This window comes from Corapipo altera, unplaced genomic scaffold, assembly GCF_003945725.1.
Source record: "Corapipo altera isolate COAL_440 unplaced genomic scaffold, ASM394572v1 1, whole genome shotgun sequence".
In the NCBI taxonomy this organism is placed as follows: Eukaryota; Metazoa; Chordata; class Aves; order Passeriformes; family Pipridae; genus Corapipo; species Corapipo altera.
Genome location: NW_020884873.1, coordinates 35,081,840 through 35,101,411, shown reverse-complemented (window position 1 = coordinate 35,101,411; position 19,572 = coordinate 35,081,840). Strand labels below are relative to the sequence as shown.

The 19,572-nt window shown below is 37.3% G+C and overlaps 1 protein-coding gene across 12 annotated transcripts in view; it reads right to left on the bottom strand.

Annotated features, from left to right (window-relative positions):
• The window catches only part of FAM19A2 (family with sequence similarity 19 member A2, C-C motif chemokine like), a 180,620-nt gene that overhangs the window by 72,717 nt on the left and 88,331 nt on the right, over positions 1-19,572 (bottom strand). For 8 of the 12 annotated variants that reach the window (XR_003530124.1, XR_003530120.1, XR_003530121.1 and 5 more), the window contains exon 2: positions 8,147-8,225. The exons of the other annotated variants lie outside the window; for them this stretch is intronic. Coding sequence is in view for 1 of the 8 variants with exons in the window: in XM_027658193.1 (XP_027513994.1) it covers positions 8,147-8,205 (59 nt within the window). In the remaining 7 variants the exon portion in view is untranslated. The remainder of the gene's footprint in view (positions 1-8,146; positions 8,226-19,572) is intronic. 12 annotated transcript variants of the gene reach the window in all.

Below are 19,572 nucleotides of genomic sequence, written 5' to 3'. Positions count from 1 at the left end.
TTTAAAGCCATTCCCCCTTGTTCTATCACTATATGCCTTTGTAAAAAAAGTGCATGCAGTGACAAGACAAAAAGGGAATTCTAAATAAGATTCATGAAAGTCTCTTTCACATAATCTTCCTTATAAAACTCCTATTCAGATTGTTCTAACTATCTCCATATGGATACAGACAGCATATTTGACTTCTAATGGACAAAACCCCACATGGTGGTGACCTGAAGCATTCCTCCTGCATGTTTAGATATCCTTCCAGGAGAGCTCCAGAATGCCAATGCTTCAGACACATGTAAGGATAAAAGAATTAAATATTTTTATTTAAATACAGTTGGTTCTAAACACAAAAAATATTTCCCTTTTAAATGTCATTTATTTCCAAATATGTATCTCGGTGATGATTCCTCTAATTAAAAGGGAATGTTGCAAAAACCTAGCTCTGCTGAAGGAGCACTCAGGAAAAGATAATTACCTTGTTTACCATCTCACTGTATCTCTAGAACTACAATCCCACTACTTGTGATAGATAGACCTGTACACTGTATGTAATGGAGCAGCCAGCCTAAGTACAGCTCCATGCCACTGCAGCTGGATTGCTTCTGTTACTCCAGTTAGTTCATTTAGCAGGAGATTAAGCATCTCACATTGCAAAAAGGAGACCGAAGGCCAAGTCCCTTGGTAACTTTAAAGAGAGTCCAAGCACAGAGGAAATTCCTTGCAGATTAAGTACAGCTGTCAGCCTTTAAACTTTCCAGTTTTTCTATTCCATTCCTTTCCTCAAAGGGAGAAGAGGGCTGAGCCTGGATAATTACATTGTCCTTTCAGCATAATTACCCAGCTTTGTCACTGCTTCACACATAATTAAGTACTAATATTACCCTGTAAGTAAACAATATATACATGATATTTCTGCAATGGGTAAGAAAGCATTGCCTTATATACATGCTGTTAGCAGGAGTAAAATTGTAAATTGCATGCTGAATCTGAAGCCATACTATGCTGTCAGATATTTTTGATTAAAATGAATTTGTTTACTCTTCAGTACAATGAACCATTAAAAAATAATTTGCAAAATGCTGAAAATATTCATTATTGAAGTGATTCCTGTACAATGAACAGTGTGTCTGAAAACATGAATCGTCATGTAAAAGAAGATACTGAACTCAAGTCTGCTGTTTGGAAACATGATTACATGTGTGTCTGTACTGTAAAATTGCCTGTGATGTCTTAACCCTAGCCAGCAGGTCAGCACCACCCAGCCACTCACTCACTCCCCCCAGAAGGAAGGATAAGAGAAACAGAATGTTAAAAGGGAGAAAACTCATGGGTTGAGATAAAGAAAGTTCAATAGGTAAAGAAAAAGCTGCACACTCAAGCAAATCAAAACAAGGAACTAATTCACCACTTCCCATGGGCAAGCAAGTGTTGAGGCACCTCCAGGAAAGCAGGGCTCTATCACACAGAACAGCGACTTGGGAAGACAAACGCTATCACTCCAAATGTCCCCCCTTGCTCCATCTTTCCTCCTGATTTTAATGCTGAGCACCACACCATATGGAATGGGACATCCCTTTGTTCAGTTTGGGTCAGCTGTCCCAGCTCCATCCCCTCGCAGCTCCTTGTCCATTCCTAGCCAACTCACTGGCAGGGTAGCATGAGAGGCCCAAAGCCTCGATGGTGCGTAAGCATTGCTCAGTAGTAATTAAAACATCCCTGTGTTACCAACACTGTTTTCAGCACAAATTAAAACATAACCCCATACTACCTACTATGAAGAAAATTAAAACTATTCCAGCCAAAAAAAAGTACACTTCCAAAGAATAGTGGCACTATATTAGATGTTCTTTGCATAAATGCTGATGACTGCATGGGGAAGAGTGCCAAAAAGCTGTTGAGAATGAGGTCTTAGATGTTCATTTGTGAACTTTGATACAAGTCAACTTTAGAACTTTAGTCTGCCCTCTGTCCTATATTTAAAAATCACCAACACAGGACAGAGTTCAAACAGGGGACTCACTGGGTCTTATGCTGAACCAAGACCACTAAAATAACTATAAACACCTTTCATCATTTTCAGAAACTATCTATGTGTTTGCCTTTTAAAATACCCTATAGTGGTGAGTTTTAGAATTTACTGATCAGTTGAAGGAAAAAGCACTTCCATTTCTTTGTCTTAAACCTCTAAATTAAGCGTAAAACATTCTTACGCTCCTTAGTTGCAGTGTAAGAAGAAAGAATGATCATTACATATTTCCACATTTCATCACACCTGTCCATTTTCCAAAGGAGAGTCCCAATTTACACTGTCTTTTCTAATAGCACCAGTGCTCCATGCCTCTGGTTCATATTTGGTTAAATTCACTGTACCCTTTCTGGTTCTTCTACATCTTTCTGTGATAGAATGAATTAATCTTGCATGTAGTATTCAAACAACCTGTGTAACATGTAATTGTATTAGTGAAATGAAATCCTGGTGTTTGTTCTCAAAGCCTTACCTTCAAATTTTCAACACCTACTTCTCCTTTTCATTGTTAAGCATTGAGGTGACATTCTGTATGAAATATCTGCTGTGATTCTAATATTGCTAAATGATAATAACAATCGTAATTTTGAGGTCATTATTCTGCATGTGTAGTTCAGACCATTTCCTCTGCATGCATCAGTTGGTATTTAACAACACTGAATTTCATTAGCCATTTTATTAGCCAGTAACTCAGTATTGTACCATAAGAATCTCATTACAGACTGTTTTAAATACCAGGCATTACTTTGTTTTGTCTGCAAACTTTCTCACTACAATGCTCATCTCATTTTCTGAATAATTTATGAGTCTGTGAAATTCAAATTTATGAATATATTGAACAGCCCAGGCTCAGCACAGACTTTCGCAGGACTTTATTTTTAACCACACTCCATTATAAGAACAAACCATTGATTTCTATCCAGCAATCTTTTAGCAAGGTGGCAATACGGGTCTTTGTTGAAGGAATTTGTTATAATCTCTTTCACAGTTGTAACTAGTTTGTATCATCTGGATCATCCTTATCCAATGTTTACTGACACATTCAAAGAACTCTAGATTTTTGACTCGTGACATCCCTCTAGTTTCCAAACCACATTGGTGCTTATTGCATCTATTTATCTAGGTGTTCACTAACTCTACTCTTTATAATTATGTCTATCAAATTGTTTAATGCAAATTTCAGATTTCTTGGTATGTAATTCTCATCCTGAAACCCCATTTTAAACACAGGTACCACCTCTTACTCATTCAAAATTGTAGGTTGCTTATTACAATTATCGGCCTTGCAACTTTAAGTTCTTTAGAACATCTAAATTAGAGCTGTTAGATCATGTTGACCTGGTACTATTAATTTTATTGCTTAAAAATGTCTTTTATTGACATTTTAATTTGAAACAGTTCCTCAGATTTATCATCCATAAACAATGACTCTGAAGAAGGTATTTTCCTAACCTTCTCTGAGAGTACACAAATGCATACAATTAAATCAGATTTTCTGCACAATGGCCTTATTATACTCAATGACTTTGATTATCTACCTATCTTCAACATTCTCTTGCAATTTCCCAATTCCACTGTACGGCTGTGTGTTTGTGCGTGCGTGTTATTTGTCTATTTCCCTTAGGAAGTTGTCCCTCAACCTGTTTTTGTTCAGTTTCATTGCAATTTTACATTTAAACTGCCAAGTTCACATTTATTTCCTCATTTGACATGCATGTCTGTGAGTTCTAACAGTTTCTGTCTGATATGTAACATGTTTTCCGTATTTTGAAAGCATTCACCAATTAGCACTTAAGTTTATAGTTTACTTAAATGTATAGAGGTTACCTGTAAGCATTTTTATCCTTGTTGCTGCTTCCTTCTGTTAGTTTGTTTACACTTTATCTTTCTCACAGTACACCTTTTTAGTGTTAAAAGGTACACAGGAGCTATTGAGATTTCTTTTGTACAACATATTTGGAGGCAACTGAAATCTCTAAACATTATTGTTTTCTGCTCTCTCTCATTATCTACCTTCCATTTTACAATAGAGATGCCTCTTATACCAATAAAATTTAAAGCTAGCCATTTTCATTTCTAAATTTGGGGTTCAGACTTCAAATGCTGAGATAGAGCTGAACATAGAAGACATACACAGGGAGTTATATGGAATATCACTGTATTGCTGGTACTCAAGATAAGTTCTGGATAATTTAAGTTACTCCAAAAGCTAGAAACAAACCTTAACTAGGAAAATGTTTATTTACAAGATATTAATGAAGTGATATTAATTCCATGTGTGGATCCTCTCATTCTAAAACAAGAAGAACTTATTACAAAGCAGTTTATTTCCAAAAGAGTGTGTGTGTGTGTATATATATATATGTGACCTTTATCAGAAGACTGCACTGCAAAAAACTTTTCAGAAATCTCTCATTAGCTAAATTCTTATTTTTCTTAGGTCATAAATATTCAATGGTAGCTGGTTTTACTTTTCTCTAAGAATTTATACACATTGAACACAATGTTCATTTCATATAACTCCTTACCAACACTAAAATAGACTAAAATGGAAGTGTAGATGTGGCACTTAGGGATGTCGTTTACTGGTAAGACTTGGTAGTGCTGGGTTAATCACTGGACTTGATGACCTTAGGAGTCTTTTCCAGCCTAAACAATTCCATGATTTCAAACTGTCTTCCAGAAGTTGAGTAAAATAAAAATTATATATGGACTTCCTTGGCTTTCGGTTCCTTGCATGTGCTATTATCATGTTTTACTTGTGCAGACATAGAGAGAGACTGACAGACAGACAGAAAGATCTATACCCTTTTTTCAGTCCAGAAATTCTAGTCTACTCTTAGTTGACAAGTGAACACGGAATCACAAGAAAATACTACATCTTTTTTTCTCTCCATAGGAACAAGATATAAAAGGCGAAGCCATACGTGTATCAAATCAAACATTCATATAATTCAATATCCTATCTCTGGCAACTGTGAATTAATGATAACTAAGGAACAGTATAAAATAAAGCACATAATGGTAATGCCATAATAAACTCTCCTTTACCCATGGAAAATTTCCAACACAGAGCTGGTCTAATGCCTCTATTTCAGGTTGAAGTACACTGGCATAGAAAGTCACTATTCATTTAAGAAGTCATCACACACCTTTCATGAGTCACATCTTCTTTATCTTTTCTAAATCTTTTCTGATTCTACTATATGGTTTTCAGGACTAGAACCCTAGAAGTGTATGTACCAATTCTCAAGGACAAAGACCAGAAGTTTTTACAATGCCATAATGATGTTTGCTTTGTTCTCTATTCCTTTCCAGAAATTCTTTTAATTTTATGTGCTGCTTTTGTGCACTGTTGAATCATTGGCTATTTCTAAGCACTGAGATGACTTTATTATAGAATGATCTACTATAATTCCAAGATTTCTATCTTGAGTGGAAATAACCATTCAGAGTACATCACTATGTATGCAAAGTTAGTTTTTTCTCCCAATCTTCATCACTATCAACACTAGATTTCATCTGGCACCTTATCACACCATCTCCCTGCATTGTGAAATCTTTTGCAGCTCTCGTCAGTTAATTTCCATTTTCACTTCACTGAATAGATTAGTATTAGCACACTTTGTCACCTCCTTATTCACCTCTTTTTCCAGATCATTTATGAACACCTTGAACAGACAGGCTTAGCATAGATTCTTCTAGACTTCACCAATGATCTTTTAATACAGGAACAAAAATTTTTTTTTTCCTAACATTTAACCATTTATTAATCTAAGAGAAGACCTTCTCTCATGTCTCATTGCAGCTTAATTTGTCACTAGCTTTGATGTACAGTCTTCCTAGAAACCTCTCTTCAGAATGCAAGTGAGAAATAATTTGCAAATATTTTCTGTTACTGTGATGAAAGCAAATTTATTTGTAAATTTGAATTTAATTTTCTGATTTTTGAACAAATTAATTTTCCATTAAAATACACATATTGATTATAATTTTCATTTCTGTTTTCTTTTAGTTTGCTCTCTCAGAACGAGCTTCTGTTACAGTTTTGTGCATTGTGGCACAAAACTTCATTTGGCAAGGAACTTAACTTTAAGTATAAACGTGGTTCTATTCAATTAAGAACTTCAAAAAGTACTTCACACAAATTACTTTTTTCATGAATTAGGACAAGAAGTGAAGTAATTAAAACATGAGGTTTGCTTACATGACAGTGGATGCAAGTTTTCACTGCTTTCAGTTTCTACACATTGAAATAACCGTAGTCTATATAATATTATTTATAAGTCATTGACTAGTGAGATGCTAGGTCATAGTTCAGAAGACCTTTTAAAAGCTACCAAAGACAAAGGCATGGCATGGTCAGTTCTCAGGCCATCTAGAAGTACCAAACTGAGACCAAAGAACACAGAACAGCTTACAAGCTTTATCTTCAGCTAAGTTAATTACGTACTAAAGCCAGCAATGCTCATGGCACTGGCCTCTGTAATAGGAAACATATCAGGATTCCTTTTCCCAGGATACTGCTGTGAGCTACAGCTTACTGGAGAAAGTGCCAAGTCAGCAGAGGACCACAGGATTCCAGTACCAGCAGGAATCCAAATAATCAAAAGGTATCACTAAGAAAGCAAGGCACCTTAATTACATGAGAATCCAAGAGGATGCTGGAAATGTAAAAGGATTGTGTATTCATAGAGAAGAGCAGCTCAGGGAAAGACTCACAGACAGCAATTACTCGTCCTTGGACTCATACTATTACAACCCCGACTTTTCATGCATGGTGGATGCTGCTAGAAGTCAAGTCTGCTTAAGTTCAAACATACCTACTATCTGCTAAGAATGGCAATTGTTCTATAGAGGAAACCCGTCATGAACTATTACTGGTTCAGGGGTCACTTAGTTGTTCATTAATCTTGGAAAACATGTCATGTATAGGCCTCTCTCTTCTGTGTCCCACAACGTCATGCCTACTTCTTGCTTTACATACTTATAACTAACTCTCTATAATGAGAATATCACTTCTTCTTCAACATCCATCCAAAAGACTACGTACTACCTATCTCAACATCTCCGTTTCTCAAAGTAGAAACTTCTTTTCTCTTGTTCGAAATGAGGTGAAGTAAATCTTAATAACAAATAAAGTGTTTCTGAAATGCAAGAAAATGTACCATTAGTAATCTACTAAAAATTTTGAAGCACAGGTCAATGTTAGTTTGTATTACTTACCTTCTGGCTGTTTAATGCTGATCTTACTTTAATTCAGTACAATTTTTATATGAGTATGCTGGCACAACATGAACACAGATACCACAATACTAAAGGATTTATATCAAGAGACTTAGGTGAACTTTCTATGACCATTATTCTTCCAGAGTTTTTCAAACTTGTTTTGTATTAGCCAGATGATCTTGCACTTTTATATTTACCACTTCAAAATTCCCAACCAGATACCAAATATGGATGATTTGTGAATGTTATACTTGTTTGTGCTTTTAATTTCAGATAAGTAGAGGAAGAAGGCTGGAAATGGTAGTGCTACATTTTATTAACAAGATTTAAATATGATTTGTAAAACTGGACACATAGATTTCTCTGTTTCAGTCACTGAAACATCAAAAAGGAAAGATGAATTGGAAATACAACTTTATGTCTCTGCTTGGTCACAGCCTTTATAGTCCTAATCAATAAACAAATAGGGCTCCTCTCTTGTATTCTTCATGATAAGGCAAATATCTAACTTCAGCAATTGCTACAAGACAGTTCCTTTGCAGTGAATTCAGGAGTTTTGGTAATAGAAGTTATTCTATAGTGTTTGAACCACTACAGGGCAAACCAACCCTGGTTTCATACCACATGCTGCTTTCATACCACAGGGATTAGGTACACATTGTCTAAAATAGAAACCAAACCCCTCAAACCACCAATTACCTTAACTGCCCAGTTTTCTCAAGATAAAAATGAAACATGCACCCCAGAGTACTTTAGTTCAGAATAAAAAAAGGTAGCAATTCACATGACCAACATTCAAAATTATGTAGACAGTAGAAACTGAGGGTGTACACTCAAAAAAAATGAAGGAGGAAAATATTTTTAATTATATGGAACAGAACAGAGAGGAGATTTGCTTACTTTGTTTTTCTCTTGTTTTCCACAAGAATTGTAGCAAAGTAAGCCAGAACTCCAGACATGGTACCTGAATTCCCAGTATCTGGGCAGTTTTAAGAAAAGAAAAACAAATAAGGAATGAAAAGAGAACTCCTCAAATACTCAAGAAACAAGGCTAGACTACACTGAAGCACAGAGAGCTGAAGATGGGGGGGACAGGTCTCAGAGATGAGGAAGCAAAAGGAGATAATATAGCAATGAAAATTCAAAAAGTTTGTCACAAATTGAAGGAAACTGTATGACTACAGTTCAGTCTTCTTTGTGCCAGCACTGCTTTCTGGTCCTGTACTGCTGAATGCAGGGAACTTCCCAAACCTGTGCAGACACCTCCAAGCAACACCCCCCAGCATCAGCAACCATCCAACTTAAATGGATTTTGGATGTTCAGTTTTTCCAGGGGCAGTCAAACATGGAGCCTATGGCAACTCCTTGATGTTAGCTGAAGGTCTTCAGCCCTGTAAACCCTATTGTGTCTCTGAGTGTCGGACTGCTAGTTTCAAATGTTTTAGTAGATATTTGTTATTTTAGTTTTAGCTCTCTTGTCAATTTTTTTTCTCCCTATTCTAATGGATTAAAACTTTAAAAAGTACATGAAATCTTCTTTACTTTTTTTCATTTAATATTCATAAGTAATGTATGAGAAATTATACCAAACATTCTAAAAATAAACAAAGTTTTAAGTGGGAACAAGAGCTCTTATCCCAAACTGTGCAACATGCTATGATCATCTTTGGCTCTTTCTCAAGTCCTGTAAAGTATAAAGAGAATAGTATGAATACAGCCAAGTGTCAACTATGCCGCTTCCCATTCTATCATCATGATCTAACTCAAATATTTCAGTGAAAACTGAACGACTTCACAGAATCATAGAATTGTTTAGGTTAGAAAAGACCTTTAAGATCATCAAGTCCAATCACAGAATGGACAAATCCCAACGCACCTGATGAGGAGTAAATTATTGTATAACATTTAAAAAGTGGCAAGATTCAATCAGACCAGACTTATATTGGGTTAAAAAGCTATGTAGATATAATTAATCCTTTTTAAAAAGAAAGGAAATGTGACAATTCTTACTTACTTGCAGATCAATATAGTCAAATGGGTAAAAGGACTATGGAGACGCTTTCCTGGAATAGCTTTTAAAAGTTCACATGAAAAACAAGATTCAAATTTTATATTTAAATAAATTTTCATCATATAGATTTGAATAGGTGATTTAGGGAGAAAATCCTTTAAGCTTTAAATTATCACATTGTGTATAACAGCAGAAGAAGAAACACTTTATAAATTCCAATTTATGAAAAACAAAAAAAAATTATTTTGTGCATTCCTTAAGAATTTTGTGGGTTAATTCTGCCTAAAAGTACACACTAATACTTGACACAGGTTCATATCTATCAATTTGTGGAATATTTTCTTCAGTTGATTTCAAGATGTAATTTTAAAAGTAGTAATGATTTTCATAGTTAATTCTGTTGTCACCCTGCAGACTCCATGTTATTTAGGACCAAGTCTTGACAGTACTAATATTGAGAATAAGACTGATAGGCAATAAAAGGAAAGAAAATCAAGATTCAGCTTTGTAGCACCTCCGACGGATTAGTGGGAATGGGGGAGACCTCCAGGCTTTAGGCTGCTAGCCCATTACCTGCAAGGTGAATGCCCTTCCCCCCGCCCCAGCACGTGGCCCTGTGACCCCACAAGGAGCACACAGACCACCAGGGAGGGACGGACGAAAGAGGAAGTTTATTGTGGGGTAGGGGTTTATAAGGCTTTCAGGAGGGTCAAAAGGGGACCAATCACAAGTTCAGGGTCACATAGAAAAAACCATCAGGTGAAGGGTCAACAGCCAATAGAAAGGGGTTAACAAAGGCCAATGGGAAACATCTCAGGACACCTTCCCAGGACACCTTGTGTGGGAGCACAGGGGATGTTGGGAAGAAGATCAGTGACTCTGCAAAAAGGTAAAAGCCATTTTAAAACCTGTTTAAACCACCTTAAAAACTTCGGTTTCTGTAACATTTGAACTGCTCTCATTTTCTTCACTAGTCCATCTCTGACAGGACTTCTTCCATCCTGCATATGGCAAATCCATTGCCACATAGCACTGCAGTCATGTTTAGGTGACGTAAAGGAATGGCATCTGGTGATTATGTAAGACAACTGCATCTATCTATGTGTGTTGTAAGTTTACTATATAGTCCATGAAGCACTCATGAACTAATGCATGAATTTTTCAATAATTTGAACTATAAATGAAATAAATTGTACTTAATTTTTTTTAATCATCTTTATTTTTTTCAAAATGGGAATACAAAATATGTCTGATGAGATATCTGTGGAGACAGCAATTTTGCATCAGTATCTCACTGGCCACGTGTAAATCTTGGGAAGTCTCCAAATGCTGCTTCTCAAAGTGCAGTAAGGCTTTCTCTGTACTGCCAGATATTTTGCAGCAAATATCAGACAGCCATAATTCCAAGAAACGTTGTTCAGCAAACTCTGTCTTTGTCAAGAGACAGTCCCATTTCCCTTACAGTCTCCAAAGTGCACAGTTGCTCAGGATGCAGGTAACAGCTAAACAAATCTCTTCCTCAATCCAACTGTGCAACAAGAAAGTCCCTTGTTAGTATAGGGGCATTGAAATGTCAACTAAGTCTCCCAGGATGGCAGCAATAATCATCAAACCACTCAGTCTTCTGCTGTGATCAGCTGGACTTTGTAGCTCAATGGAAAGTTTTTTCCTCCTGTTAACAAACTTAGATATCTAGGGCAGAAACAACAGTAAATATTAATTTTATCAGCACCTACTACAATTCTGCAATCCCCCAATCTACAAATTCCTGAGCTAGTGCCTGAGTACTGGCTTCTCTATCAGCATACATATATCCATTCAAGGAGCTTAAATAGTCCAGCTACATATGCTTTAACTGCTGTCTAGAGATGGTAGCAATTCTGGATAGCGTTAGCACATACTACTAAGAAGTTTAAGAGCACTCATAGTAGTATCCGGATTCATGCTGAACTCCATAAATCTCAGAGCAGTCTTTGTTACTCTCAAATTTGGAAGCCACTGCTAATCGTTCCAGATCTAGACCATTATTGTCAACCACCAGTCCACGCTTGCCTCCAGATATGTATTTTGTCTTGAATAAAACTCATCTAACAGACAGTCTTACAGTTGTCATGTGTGTTCCTCTTCCACAAGCTGACCATGCTCTCCATTACTCTTCTGCTGCTTCACTCTCTACAAGCAGCTGCCAAAACTACTGGAAAAGCTGTTTGATATTGGCAGTAGACATTGTACTCAAACCATCTACAGATAAACAGCAAGTACATCACACAGATAGTTCCACAGTTGCAATAGCCATTTGTCCATGCTGACTAGATACAAGTTGAAAGAAAGCAATATTTGCTAGCAAAAACACATACTTGGAATAGTAAGAAGACAATGAAAATTGTGTAATTTGGCCTCAGATTGCAGAATTCCTATTGATTCCTGCAGATTTCCAGTTTTGCTAAACCTCTGCCATAGCAGGGCATTCAGCAGCATGCTAAAGAGACTAAGATCTGTTATCTTGTTTTCAGTATACAAATGTATGCAATTATGAAAATTGCATAACCAATTATGAATAATCTATGGAATGAAAATTGTTCACTTAAAAGCCATGTACAACATCCAGTGAATTCATTTAGGGAAATAAATTATTCTAAGTCATAAATCATTTCCCAAATAAATTATTCACTGTGAATTGTTCACCCCCTAGTAATCAAGAGCTAATCTGCTGTTCCTCCAAAGACCAAGTCAGTTAAAAGAATGCAAATTAATCTGGAAATTGTAATAACCATTGATCCGTTTCTCTCTGGCATATATAACAATGCAACTTGGTACTGTTTCCTATTTCTTTTAAAAGGCTATATTAATTCATTTGCTGAAGATCAAATCTAGAAAGCGGAAACACTCAAAAGAAAATAAAAAGCAGAAAGGAGAAAAGTTCTTCTCTTGTAACAAACAGTAATATTCTGCCTAATTAGAATTCATTCTAAACAGTTTATGCTCTTACACTACTGTCGTGGTATTATAATCCTCTTTGCTCTCTCAGTTATTCACTCAGATCACTTACACAGCTTTAATTCCCTAGGTACTATATTGAACAAGTATTCTTTCTCAAGATTTTCAGTGAAGGAATTTGATATCCTGCTTGGTTTAATTTCACTTTCACTTGGAGATGTAATTTGGGAGGCTGCTGCAAGACAAGCAAAAACCAGTGTCGGAAGGTAGTTATTCCAAGCCTTTCCAAGGAGAAAGATCCCTGAGGCAATAGCATACTTGTTAAAATGATGCTGAATGCTTCTTATGAAATCCAACCAGAAATACAGTAGCGTAAATGATTTAAGTATGCATGGTTAGGCAGTAACCTTGCACTGGAGCTGGAATTTGGATTAGCAGATTTATTTTGATAAATATTATTTTAATTCTCTATTATTCCGTATGTGGGTCTGGAGAGTTCTACCCTATCTGTAATATATTTATCATTCCTCATTTCTATTCACTGCTACAATGTCCTCACCTTCTTTATGTTCCTTACTTTTATGTGCAATACATTTGCCTTCCGGTATACCCTCTAGCTTACTCCACTTGGTGATTCCTAACTTCCTATTTGTCCTACCTCCCAAACTACATCTATTTATCACAAGTTCCTGTTTTGTTTCCCCCTCTGCTATCCCTTTTCATGTACTGTAACAGATCTCAGTGGGAAACTAACCTCTTAGCACACAAAAATATTCATGATTTCAAAAGCTTTCCATTGAAAGGAAAATAAAGGCCAAATTCTCAAATCTTTTGCAATTTGAAAATGTCAACAGAAGACATACTTTACCAAGATATTTCAGTTTTAAAATTCTCATTTTATTGCTGATATTACTATAAAATAAACACATTTCAAAACCATTTTTTCAACAATTAAGAAAAACTAAAATCTTAATTTGGAAAACGGCAAAGTGGGTTGTTTCCACCATTTTAAAACTTTTTCAAAACTATTTTAAGCCAGGAAATTAATCAAAAAGGATCTCCCACAAGCAGTTTAAGTTCAGTCCTGTCAATGTTTTCCAACTAAAAATGGTTTAGTCAAAAATTACTCTGATCTACTCTATCTTGTACATTATTGATGATGGTTTGATATGTAGTTCCTCTTAAGTAATTTTTTTCAGTTTGGCTGTTCCAAAAACTTGATATTAAAAACTTTATATTAAAAATACGTTAGAGCACAATGTGAATCTTATATTAGGTTTCTAACTGCATCATTTCACCAAGATCAGGTGATGTTCAAATAGTCCAACATTTTCAAATCTTACCTGTAACGCTAAAGAGAGAAAGCTCTATACTTAAAAAATCTGGAGAAATAAGAAAAGATTCTTTCTTTATCACAGTTCACATCCCAAGTTTGGTGAAAGCTTAACTGGCTAACACTAGTGCTTTGAATAAATTAAAGCTTAGCTCTATAACCTCTGTTCTACTGAAAATCAGATTCTACAAAGAGATCAACTGCAAATACAGACGATTCAGAAAGACAGAATCATCCAATATCAGCTCTTTAGATTGTAAAATTTTGCAAATAGAGTCTGGACAGAATATGCAAAGTGTGAGTGTATGAACACATGCCTACCAAAGCACAATAAATAACAACGAAAAATCTTCCTGACTAAGCAAGCAGCAATTCCAACAAACAATTTCATTGCTGAAATTTCATTTTGATAAAAATAACATTTTTGCTGAGATGAGAGGATCTCATTGCTGGTTTATGTAATGAAGCCTAGGTTTTCTCAAATTAAAGAAACAGACTAGTTTGTCTTTAATTGAAGAGACTAAAAACTCATGTGCATAGATATCCAAGAAACTATGCAACATTTCATATAAATAAAATTTACTTAAAGAAAAAATGGTAAGTGTGCAGAGCCACTTGCATTTAACACTATGTGTATTGCCAACACCTTTTTCAAATTAAGTTAATTTCAAACAGTATGAAAGTAATCTGAAGGAACCACTGCTACAGTTCATAGCTAGATATTGCTGGTTGTTTATGAGTTAATTATAACTTTGGTTTTTTTCCTTCACTCCATGTGTTGATTATTAAAATTAAAGAATGCTGTCTACAGGCTATACATCTGGAACATGAGCAAATAAACTCTCTACCCTCTAGTGTAAATCCATGTGACGGCATAACCTGTTTCCTAGGATTGTTGAAAAACATTACTAAATCAAAAGCCCCCAAAATAAAACCTATTACTCTGTTTTCTGAATTTCAGGATTGCAATCTACATCTGATGAGCTCTTCTTTTATCAAAACCAAAAGGCTTCTGAGTAGATAAATGTTATGTAATTAAAAATAAAGCCACCTCCTTTCCTAGCCTCTTGCTTTTTCATCCTGGCCATTTAGCGATAGCAGCTCAGTTTTCACAAGGATACAAGTGCCAAAGCCTTGTACTTACATTTCCCTGCAGAAAGAGCTGCAGTTCTTCACATAATCCACAACACTTGTGACACAGGTGCAAGGATCTCTTCAAGTGTCTTGCTGATTTCTTTAAGCAGCAAAAAACCTGCTATATTGTTTTCCTTCTTTTATGACAGTGATAAGTGAGGCCTTGCAGCAGAAGGACCATTCATTCTGCACTATTAGAGACAGCCCTTATTTGGTGCCTAATGTTCCATGACCCATAAGCATTAAAAGAACTGCTAAGAAGTATTTGATCAGGTAAAAGCTATATATTTGAGCCACAGGCATGCAACAGAAAATATTGGCGAACAAAAATGTTTCATATAATGAAGAGAATGCAGCACAGTCAGGTAATAACAGAACAAAAGCATAGTCTGACTTGGAGGCACATTCTTGCACAGAAAACCCACCACATTCCTTGTGGCAAAGCCATAGAGACAGTCAGTCCCAGGTAGGAGAATAACCAGCCTCTCCCAGACATGTTGCTGGGCCCAAGGGTTGCAACATTGATACAGGATACAAGTAAAAAAAATCATGTCATGCTTTATATTAGTCCATTAGTGCCTGGTTTCTCCTGGATTGTCAATAATTCTCTGAGAAATAGACTCGCAAAACCAGTTACAGGGTTAATCCCTCAGGAATGCATTGGTCTGGTAGACTAGCAGAATAGGACAAGCCAGAGGAAATAGCAATATCTGGTGGTCTACACAAAAAAATGGAATATACAAAGACAATTTCTCTCTTCATCAGGAAGTAGGAGGTCTCTAGTGCAGCCCTCTGCTCAAAGCAGAGTCACTTCTGAGCTCAGACCATTTTGCTCAGGGCTTTATTCTGTTTGGTCTTGTAAACTCCCAAGGATAGACAGCACAACTGCCCTGGACAGTTTTATGGTGAAAAAAAAGGTTTTCCTTATGTTCAGTTTGTATGTCTCCTCTTTTAGCTTACACTTAATATCTCTTTGTCTCCCAAAGAGCCTGACTCCCACAGAGCCTCTCTCCATCTTCTCATTAACCATCACCAAGCTCTTGTTAGCTCCCTGCAAAAGCCTCCTTTCCACTAGGTGGTGAACAAGTCCCAGTCCCTCAGACTTTCCTTGCAGGGTAAATGCTCAAATCTTGAATGTTGTGGGAGGTCCTCTGCTGAACACACTCCAGTTTGTGTCTTTCTTTTGGGGGACCAAAACTGAGCACACTGAGACAAGGTCTAATGACTGTTGAATAAGGGAGGATGATGTCTTCTTTTAATCTACCACTCGTGCCTCTGTTTTTGCAGCCCAGGAGGTGGCTGGCCATTCTTGCCGCCAGGGTACAGAGCTGCCCCGTGCTCAGCTGCCCACCAAAGCCCCAGAGAGCTGCTCCTCAGCTGGGACCACCCCCACCAGCCAGGACTGCTGCAGCAGGGCTTCCTTCCCAGAGGCAGTGCTGAGCATTTCTCTTCCTTGAATTAATATGGGTCCAAACACTTCACTCAAATGGATACCTGAGACTACAAGCAAGAGGAGGAACTGAACCTCTCACAATAGCTGTCTGCCCAATAAAATCATTCATTTTCAGCAGGGCCATGGCAGCAGGAGCAACCACTGCGTCTGTCAGAGTGTCACTGGCCCTGCTGCAGCCATAGCAGCAGCAGTCACAGAACCGGGTCCTATCTCCATCCCTACACCTCCTGGCCTAGTAAACCAAAGATGAGTCCAGACAGAACTCAAAGGCTGCTTAAGGATATCAAATGAAGTGGCAGTGGCAGCCTCAATAAGCAGAGTCCAATGAACTGCTTAGGGAAAAAGCAATCCTCTTGTTAGCCTTTAATCTGACAAAAGTAGCACAGAGCCATCCTGAGAGCTGAACATGATTAACAGTTATTTTAAGGTACCTCTGTGTAATCAGGAAACGCTCTGACAACAATTCCAGGAGGAGATTAGGGTCTTCGCCTGCAAAATAGGTAAGTTTGCCTTCAATAAGCTCAGTAAGGGAAACACCTGCTTTGCAAACAGGCAAGGGCTGGCCCTGCTCATACACTATACTGGCTCTGCAGCCAGAAGCTGTGGTTGGAGTTTCCCTACTGACAAATCTCCCAACTTGCCTTATGAAGAAATGGGATGTGTTGGTTCAGACCTAGTGTGGCACCCTTCACATGCACATACAGAACAACTTGTGTCTGCTTAACAAGCAGTAGATAGGCAGTGGATCCCTCTTGCTTTTATGTGGCCATAGGACTGCTGCTCCCTCGCAGCACATCCCAGTGAAGCCCAGACCACGGGTGGTAGTGAGGACACAGTCCTTCCTGTAAGGAGGCAACTGCACGTGAGTGGCAGCAGCATAAGGTGGTGGCAGCAGCACTGAGCCCAAGGAGCTGCCTCTGACGTCTGCAAACCAGTGCCCTGGGAAACTCACCCAGCCCAGCTGCCTTGGAAATATAATTTACAGGAGCCCCAGATGCCTGGCCAAGTTTATTTTGTTGCCACAGCAACCATCTTCTCTTACTCCACTTGGCCCTGTCACCTCCTCCGTTGCATCTAAAAGGAGATTTCTTGGTAGGGAAGGGTGGGAGGAGAAAAGCTCCTATAGAAAAGGAAATTTGTGGGGGGGGAAATCTAGTTAAATCTATAAAAACTGTACAGCCAATAAGATCCTAAAGGCATTTTTAAATGAAAAACCACTTGAGCTTTCAACAATGAACCCGGAAGAAACCAGAAAGGAAAACAGAACGAAGGGTAACATAAACCACAGCATATTTCCCTTTGAGCTTTTTCTCCAAAAGACAATGCCATGTACTTTATCACTGCACTAATCCAAGAAAATTAGTTTCTTTTGTTTCTATATATTGCTGGGCCAGCTGACAAAGCCAGTAACAGATTTCAGTAGCAAAATTTTGCATATGTTTAAGTTTTACTCACTAAAGGTTGAAACTACACTGCATAACTCCCTACAACTGCAGTAATCTTTTAATGTCTTTTATTTAATGACACCAACAAACCAGCCTATGTTAAAAGCTGGCTTTCATAAAAATAAGGCAATTTTTTGACTTAGCAAATCAAAAAAAATGAAGAAAAAATACACAAATGAGGTAATAAACAATTACTTTCAAAGAACCAATCATCAGTTTAGTAGTTTACATAAAAGAGATGGTGATGCTGCATCTGCAAGATGTGATTTAATTGGTAGAATGAATCAACTAGGGAAATGACTATAAAAAATCCAGGATTTTTCAAGTTTAGGGAGAATGTCTCCTTACTGGTTCAATGTGAAATATTACTGTTATTCTGCTCCCATTCTACTGACAAAATATCACTGATGCCCACTGAAAGTCTGTCCCAAATATGTAACCAATTCACCTTGCAGAGCACTAAGTATTTTGACCCAGACCTGCACTCAGTAAATGCTCACTATTCTTTATAGTGTAAGAATTCCTTACCACATACAACAGGCACATGTAAAATTTCAAGTTACACCTCTCAAAACTGCATTTTCCCACCCTTTCCTCTATTTTGCCTTCTTTACCAACAAAATTGATGTGCCCTGAACTGAAAGAATACATTGAAGATCCCTTCTAATCCAAAACATTCTGTGATTCCATTAATTAAAAAAGTGTTTTTTAAAATAAACCCATCTTCTTCCACACAGGAAGAAGATCAGGATCTCACACGGAGTCTTATTAATTATCTAGAAACAGTGAAGAGGACTGTGCAGCTACATGGCTACAGGCACACAGGTTAGCATGCAATTTACCAGCAAGGATTAAGGAGAGACTAGAGCAGCCATGACCTAAAAAAAAAAAAAAAAAAAAAAAAAAATTGATTAGCCTTTAATTATCTAGAATCTTCTGGGTTTGTTAGATGATGTTTTAGGAAACCAAAGTCAATGAGTCTCCTCCCTTACTTGATGCATTTCAAAGGATCTTCCTGATTAATGTTTGTCCCTGGAAGACATTTTTGTCATTCCTAAGCCCTCAGATACAAGATCTGAGCTACATTCTCCAGTGGAGACATTCTCTTTTGGAAATCCTCAAGCTGCACATCCTGGGAATCTGGGTGCTTCGTACTCTTGTAGCAGCTGGGCTTTAGGGATCATTATCCATTTGTTTGGGAACATCCTGACATTTGAAACCACCCATCGCTGAGATACCTGTTTCACTGTTTGACCATACTTCTGGGGTAAAAGATACAATAAAATAAAATCTCCTATCTAACCTCAAATTTCCTGTGTCATGAGTTGTATCCATTGCCTCTCATCCTACCACTGTACCTGTCCAGGAAGAGTCTGGCTCTGTCTTTTCTAGAGCTGTGCAGCAATTGCCCTTTCTCACAGAGTGCTCCAGTCAGATTCAATTTCTTCCTCCCCTATAGCTAGTTCATCTAGAAAATCCAGAACAAAGGTTTAATATTCCTCCCACTAAGTTATGAACTAGCTGTTACAGGACACACACAAACACTTTTTCAGTGGGCCAGGTACTATTCTTGTATTTAATATAATTTGGCCAATTTGGAGTAGAACTTTCCCCATATTTCAGCATGAATTGCTTCTATCCAGTGAACCTTCTATTTTGCATCAGTCTGCAGTGCAAGAGATACAAAAATACAAATGTGATTCATCCATGTAACTTTTCACTGTTTCTTCACTAAAATCAGGCACATGACAATCAATCATTTGAGATGACTGTGGGTTTGAGACTGCTGGTACCCAAGTCCTTCAAGAGTAATAGTTTTCTATTCAGTAGAAATTCTCATCCTGAAACTTTTCTATGGCTTTTTTAAGTTAGTGTCACTGGTTTGTCTTTTCTTGAATGTTTTCTCATTACTGATTAAATGGGTATTTGGCATGGTGACAGAAGTATCTGACTGTCAAGGATATCCTGACAAAGTGCCTTAACAAAGAAGATTGCTCACCAGGGATATGAGCG